Below are 7,966 nucleotides of genomic sequence, written 5' to 3' on the forward strand. Positions count from 1 at the left end.
TCCCACCTCACTGCCCGATTACCGATTTTTACAACACTGAGTACACCAATATCATACAAATAAATATCTTTATACACAAAACAATATAAATCCCTAAAGAGTTTTTATAATCTAATCTATATCTTATTTAATTTCCTCATCTTACTTCTTTCTTTAAAATAATTTAACCAAAGACTATACACCCACAATATACTAACCAAAATAGCACTCATAATCACAACCATCCAAGAAGCCCAAGCCCACATAGGAACTAAACCAACACCACCACCATTTAAGTAAAACACCATCAACTTATACACAAACAATGGCCCCAACACCCCTCTAGCCATAGTGTAAACCCCATAAAAATAAGGTGACACCACCCGATACAACCGCGCTACCACGGCCACCTCATCTTCCCGGTACCTAGTAAGACTCCACGCGTTTTGAAGGGGGCTAGTGACCTCTGCTAGCATGAGAAGGATTAGTATAGCAAAACCGCCATAACCAACCACAAACCGGCATGTTATGAACACGTAGAGGACCGCCACGTGGTGGGCGATGAATAGATAGTCATTCGGGGTGAATATTAAGTAATGTGACGTGTCTATGATGAAGTATGCAATGCTATAATCAAATGCTAGGATTTGGAGTGGTGTGTTTTGGGATGCAAAATGGTGTTGTGTGTGTAGGAAATTTGCACAGATTGATAGAATAATTGATGGTGTGCCACGAGCTATAGATATTAAACAACTTGATGCATCTAGCCTTTTTTTGGTATCCCATTTTTTAAAAAGTATAAAATAGCCTATAAAATATATAAAAGTATACATAAGAGGGAAAATTGGTATTGATGAGTCACCAAGATTTGGAATTTCTATGGTAGTGATGTTTGCTTAACGAAAAACCGCGTAGCTGATTCTGGACGTCAGTAGCAGTAGTGCACGAAAAAAAACCCAGTATGAAGCAGTATGGACGATACTATTAAGTTGTACCTTGTCTTTACAAGCCAGATCCCTATACTTATATCATGTTAACTGAAGTCTGCCACACTAGGACAAAAAATTGCGTAGTTGATTATGCGCGTCAGTAGAAGTTCAAGAAAACAAAACGGTGTGAAGCAGTCTGGACGATATTGTGAAGTTGTACCTTGTCTTTACAAGCCAAAACCCTTGGCTTGTTTGGCACATGCCAAAGCTAGTTGACCAGGATGAGAAGTGTGGGTAGGGGTGTTTACGGTGGTTCGAGTATTGTTAGATTCAAAAGGTGAAGATGGTTTGTAGAACTTGACTTGTTTGACCGATTTAACCTGAAAAGTGGAGGAGGACGAGAGTTCGATCTTGAACCTTTAGCCAGAAAGTGGCTAAACGGGTCTGGTTTGGTTCGGTTTGGTTTGATAACTTTTTAAAACCAATGGATGAAGGAGAATTAAAACTAGATGACAAAAAAATGGGTTTGTGGATGTTATTAAAGATTGCGCATAGCAAATATAACACGCATTAGGATATTGCAATCTATAAGTTATACCATGTGCTCATGGAATATTCTTAAGTCTTAAATTTAATCAACTCGTTATCATAAGTCATAATATTATTTTGGACTTTATAGAAATATAAATACGTGAAAAAAATGTTACGTATAGAAACAAAATACCTCAAAGTTACATTAACAGAAAATTAACTGGGTTATACTATGTTTAAGGAAAAAACACATTTTGTAGAGGAAAATAAGTTGAAAGTTGGAACTATGTTGCTATGTTTCTTAAGTTGTGTTTAGCATCGGCTAATTGATCAAAGTTGAAACTTTTAATTTTAAAAATTCATGTATCAACCATTGAATTTTATAAAGTTATCATACGACCCCTAGACTCTAATAATTTTTTCTCGATAAACTAATTACATTACTAGTTTCCATGGTTTGAACTCCCATCCCCCGTTTTCTTTTTCTTTTTTTAAAATTATTTTTGTTATTTTTCCATATTTTTTAGGTTTATTTTATTCAAACTTTTTTATCTGTCTAACGATTCCTACCAAATTTTCACGTCCCCGTCACAGCGAGTGGGTTAGTCACTAGCTTATAACGAAAAGTAAACTTAAAATAAATATACTAGATAATTTTACGCATTTAATTTATATAAATATAAAATTATAAATGCATATAAATAAATTGCTAGATTATAAATATATAAAATAAATTAGCTAAACTCAAGCTTTAAAAACTATTCGCGAACCTAGCTTAATCTTTAGAAATAAAGCTTTAAACAAGTTGGTTTCATGCTTAGACGACCTTGAATCATTATTCTATAATATTCTATAAAATTAGTTAATGAATTTATAAATATACTTTAAAACTAAATATTCATAAACCATTTTCTTGATGATGATTATGAGTTAAGTACTTAAGTTATATATTCTAGTTGAATGCCCTAGATATCTTTTTAGTTATTGTTGGTCCACAGTCCACACATGTGATGGGTGGCATTTGCACCCCACGAGTCCATGTGAAAGAAAAGAAGAGTAGATATCGTACAATGTACATGAAGAAGCAAACCTACTTCGCGGTACCACCTTAATAATGAGACGGGTATATTGATAATCTCAGTTCTATATCTGATTATAAAATTGTATCTTATATTAAGACTAATGTCCAATGAGTACCTTATTGCTAATTACCTATTGGGTTTCATCGTGTTGTAAAAATCACTAGTTGTTAGTCGAGCGGTGGGGTGAGGACTAGATATTAATCAGGATTAATCGGATCGGATGTAAATGTATAATTTTCAGTTTTATATATATACACACACATTTTTATATGTAATTTTCAGTTTTATATATACACGCATATATTTTTATATGTAATTTTCAGTTTTATATATACACAAACATATTTTGGCTGGAATCTCGCTTGAAACCGCTGGTTTTTGCTGAAATCTCACGCGGAACCGTTGATTTTGGTTGGAATTTCGCCGGAAACCGCTGATTTTGATAGGAATATTGCCGGAAACCGCCGATTTTGGCCGGATTTGACCATTGACTGGTTAATTGGCCGACTAGCCCAAAATTAATCAGTGAAATACAGACTAGTGATTAATCGAGGATCAATCGGTGACTAGTCGGGATTTTTCAACACTACTATTATGTATACTAAGGGGTATTAAGTATGTTTGTTAGTTAGTTAAAATTACTTATTGGAGTTCTGAAGTACATTTAGTGTTATTCTAGATTTCATGTATATTTATTTATCAACGAAGAGAGAAACATAACAAAATAACAAAGTGTATAAGTAGATTACTATATACTAAGTATATAAAGGAAAATAGATTTAAAGAAAAAAAAGGTATAAATCAAATAATTGAATCGTTATCACCTAATGTCATATCCGGCTCATACCTGTTCAAATTATTAAAATTCATCTCATAACAAAGTGTATAAAACTTGGGTAATTGGATCGGTATCACTTATATCATACTTGGGTAAATTTTTCTTAGGTTTAGTTTCTTTTGCCAGTCCTTTCTTTTTTGACTAAATATTTCATTATACACGGTTTGAAACCTTAACCTCTTATTTTTTTTTGTCTTTTTGTTGAACGACTAAATATTGCATTATACACGGTTTAAACCCTTAACCTCCTATTTTTTTTGTCGGCCTTACCAGACAGGACTAAGTATAGCCAAACATATTACAAAAAGTCACAAAAAAATCATCATTTCTTTAAGGAATATTGGATTTTAATAATCCCTATTAAATGGTATTGGCCGATAATAATCACTATTCGTTTTACCGCCACTGGCGGTCCCAAATTCAAAAAAGTTGGCCCCCAATGGTTCTCCGTTAAATTTGACTTAACGACGTTATATTTTTTTCTGAATTTCAAACCAATTTTTTAGGGTTTTTGATCTTTAGAAGGATACGAGTCGATTGGTGTTAGTTTGAAATAGTGCTTCAAAATGACGAAACAATGCTTCAATTCGGATGTTTGAACTTACAATTAATCAAAATCAAGTCGTTTGGATCATTGTTTCGAGCTAAGTTTTACACCAACCGACTCGTATCCTCCTAACGATCAAAAGCCCTAAAAAATTGGTTTGAAATTCAGAAAAAACTATAACTTCGTTAAGTCAAATTTAACGAGGACCATTGGGGGCCAACATTTTTGAATTTGGAACCGCCGGTGACGATAAAACGAATAGGGATTATTATCGAACATTTTTGAATTTGGGACCGCCGGTGACGATAAAACGAATAGAGATTATTATCGGCCAATATCATTTAATAGGGATTATTAAAATCCAATATTCCTTTCTTTAATAACTGTAAAATGCTATATAATATTTGCAACATGCCTTCTAATATATAGTTTAACTATCACAATTCTAAATGGCCTACTGCATATTTTACAAGTTACATAACAATACTTAAAACCACCAAATAATATTATTCAATCATAATTTTAAATGACCTAAAAACAATATGCAACTTGATAACTTCCTAAACAACACCATCCACTATTTTACAAAATGAGAGAACCTCTAGATACCAACCACAAGCATCACAACATAAAACTTCTTCCTCCTCTTCAAACTTTCTTTTTCTCATACCAAACATGTTTCTTTCTTGACACTTGCATGTAACCTCATTTAGCGAAATCGAATTATTAATCCACATTTCGCGTATAATTGTTTTGATTTTAGCTCGGCATTCGCGTAACTTCAAGTAATTAGATCTTGTCACCTTCATTGAATTTAGAATGTTTAAACCTTGTTGACCCGATTGACCGCCTCGAGAGAGTAAGATCATGCCATACACGTATGTCGCCTCCACATGTCCTTTCTCGGTTGCACGCTTCAAGTACTCGAGTCCTGGTTCGATTCTCGCACGGCTAAAGAACTCAATCTATAAAATTTGAATGTAAAAATAAATTATATGGATGACTAGCATTTTCTTAAATGGTAAATGGGTCGAGCCAAGTCAAGAGTACTCAATAATGGCTCGTTAAAAGCTTAAATCGAGCTCAACTTAAACGAGCTTGGCCTAAATTGTAGTTTGATTAATAAACAAGCCTTTTGTATTTATACATAATTGATATTTTTATGTGTATGATTATGATAAAATTTAACTAAATAATATATAGATGTATAATCTTATGTATAAAAAGTTATATTATAAATATATAAAAATAATTGTATGTCTATAAATAAGGAAAAAAAATATAACTAATAAATAATAAATGAGTTGAGCCAGAGCTTGAAAAGTTATTTACGAGCCAAGCTTTGAGCTTTGGATACAAAGATCCAAATAAGTCAAGCTCGAGCTTGACTGGGCTCATATACATCTCTACAAAATTTAATGCCACAAACGTTAACAATACAAAATTAAAAATCATTTCGTACCATTCCTTGTCTAAACATTGCCTCCGGGTTCCCTGTGTCAACACATCGATTCAAGAACAAAAGCAATTCCTCACTTGGAGGAAACCAATGAATAACCGGAAATTTGTCGATTGAAACATGTTGAAAGATGAACTCGTCTTCCGCTGCACCAAGAAAATCCCTACAACTAAACAATGAACAACAACAACAACAACAACGCGTTAACTTTTCAATCCCAAAGTTATTTTTAAAGAAAATAAAAACAAACAAGTTGACTCATTGTCTAATGAAACCAATGTCACAACCCAAAAGTGTCTAGGATACTTCTTAACATGTTCAACCTCAAAACACATGTTCTGTCATTCATGTCATGTTTCTATTGATGGCCCCACAAGAACACTAAAATAAAAGAAAAGGTTAAAGGAAGCTGTATATTAGGATAACATTATCAATTGTCCCACAAAAATTAATTAGTTGGATGGATAGCACACCTATACCAAAATAATTATGCATCACAAAGTTTTTAGCTTTTTTTCAGATCCCCAATCTAAATCTAATAGCACTTATAATATCTTTTGATAATTATTCATAATAATTATTATGAAAATATACTTAAGCTTAATTCAAATCAACTTTTTTTGGCTTGTGGGGGTGGCCCGTGGGTGTTGTGTTGTTGTTTGGTGTCTGTGTTTATAAAAGTTCACAGTTCAAATAAAAAAAAAACTTTTTTTTTACTTTATCATTAGTAGCTCAAAGGATCGCCAATAGAAGCGTGCTAAAATTCACTTAAATTACTTTCCCCGCCAAATATTTGGCGTCAAATCAAAAGAAATACCTTTATTAATCGAGGTTGAGCTACAATTGGATTCCTCTGGTTATGCCCACAGTTACCATATATGGAGTATAAATTATTTATAATCCATTTATAGTAATAGATAAAAGTTTTTAGAGTTGTTTTAACATGCCAACATGCATTAAAACATCATTTGAAATAGAATAATACGAAACCATAAACTACGTGATTTTGATATTTTACGACGTCATCCATATGTACCATAAATGGATATACGATTTCTTTTTATGTAACCAATGCGTACCGTATATGTATATATGATTTCTGTAACCGTAAAAAACGTTAACGTTACAATAAGGTTTAAACCTCATTTGATAAGAACATTCAAGTTTATTCAAGAAACTTGTCACAAAAAGGGCTTTGCCCAAACTTTTTCAATAATGTTATGGGAATAAATTATTGTATCTCAAATCCAAATGGAAACTAGATCAAACCTATAAAACTGAAAGCTTTTGGAAAATTTGTGACAGAACTAACAATTTTCGAGATTTAAGTCTGATCATACTAGAAATCCGATTTTTTTTAAAAAGTAAAAATGAAAATTACTACTAGATCTCTTTATGTTTCTCCAAAATTCACCACTTTCCCAAATAATTCCTAAATTGACATTATTACTTTCATGATTTGTACTACTTAAAAGGAAATATACTTATTAGTACTACAGCCAGGCTGTGCATGAAACCGAGAAAAATGATCCCAACCCCCAAACCGAAAAAACAAAATGATTTAGCCAAACTGAAACAAAAATAGACGCTTTCCTTTCCTTTAGGTTTTGCATGTAATTAATTAAATACATTATAGCCCAAATGTATATTAATCAAATAAATTCTTAATTAACAATAAAAATTAAGGCCTAAATTTATTAATTTTGCCCAACATTTTACCGCCAGAAATTTTCAAGCCCAAATAGCAAAATCGAAACCCAACCCAACTAAAATATGAAAAACCCAAAACCAAAAAACCAAAATTTCCGTTTTTGTTCTGTTTCGGCCCAAACCCGAACCAAACAGACCCATGCACACCCGTATTTAAAACTACCAATATAAAGTTAACTAAAAAAAACGAAAAACCCAAAACCAAAATTTCGGTTTTTGTCAATTTCGGCCCAAAACCGAACCAACAGACCCATGCACACCCGTAATTAAAAGTTTAAAACTACCAATACACAAAAAACAAAAATTACCTTAATTTAGCATTAAAAAGATCCGTAAACGAAGATGATGCAACACGAGCAAGAACATCAATTAACAAATCACCCGGAAGATCAATCTTTCCTATCGAAGAAACCGAAGAAGCCGATGAATTACAATCTGTATCCATACTCTCCATATCTCCGATCAATCAAACATATGATCAAAATTTATAATAATATATGTTACAAAAATAATTAATTAACTTGTTGCATGTAACAACAAGTGTTACAAAATTAATTAACTGTTTGTAACAGATTGTATAAATGGAAAATGAAGATGTGAATATATGATATTAATATTAGAAGATTTAGATTTCTGAATTTGGTATGTGTGTAGATACAGAGATGATGATAATAATAATATATGTATATGTGGATGGTAAGAGAGTCTTGAATGGCAACCATGTTGTGTTCCACCGCTTAACATTGACCAACTAAACGGTGACGTGTTTGGTTACTTTGATATATTATTATTATAAAAGTAAATTTTTTTTAATTTTAAAGCCCTAATACAAATTGGGCCTCTTAAAGAAGAGTGTATTGTAGTCTGTAGAGGTGTAAAAACAACCGGTTT

The 7,966-nt window shown here is 32.3% G+C and overlaps 1 protein-coding gene and 1 pseudogene across 2 annotated transcripts; both read right to left on the reverse strand.

Annotated features, from left to right (window-relative positions):
- Window positions 1-116: 116 nt before the first annotated feature.
- On the reverse strand, window positions 117-1,422 carry LOC143551485 (TLC domain-containing protein At5g14285 pseudogene; annotated as a pseudogene). Its single transcript, XR_013138506.1, has 2 exons — window positions 1,033-1,422; window positions 117-874 (listed from the first exon to the last, which is right to left on the reverse strand). The product of XR_013138506.1 is annotated as a TLC domain-containing protein At5g14285 pseudogene (transcript).
- Window positions 1,423-4,350: 2,928 nt separating this feature from the next.
- On the reverse strand, window positions 4,351-7,740 carry LOC143551472 (putative F-box protein At1g67623). Its single transcript, XM_077041896.1, has 3 exons — window positions 7,384-7,740; window positions 5,369-5,534; window positions 4,351-4,871 (listed from the first exon to the last, which is right to left on the reverse strand). Exons 1-3 carry the CDS (start codon window positions 7,527-7,529, stop codon window positions 4,467-4,469), a joined length of 717 nt encoding a protein of 238 aa, XP_076898011.1. The 5' UTR covers window positions 7,530-7,740; the 3' UTR covers window positions 4,351-4,466.
- Window positions 7,741-7,966: the final 226 nt, after the last annotated feature.

This window comes from Bidens hawaiensis, unplaced genomic scaffold (genome assembly GCF_021521415.1).
Source record: "Bidens hawaiensis isolate Kalapana, Puna unplaced genomic scaffold, B.hawaiensis_p1.1 tig00016458_1, whole genome shotgun sequence".
Classification (NCBI taxonomy): Eukaryota; Viridiplantae; Streptophyta; class Magnoliopsida; order Asterales; family Asteraceae; genus Bidens; species Bidens hawaiensis.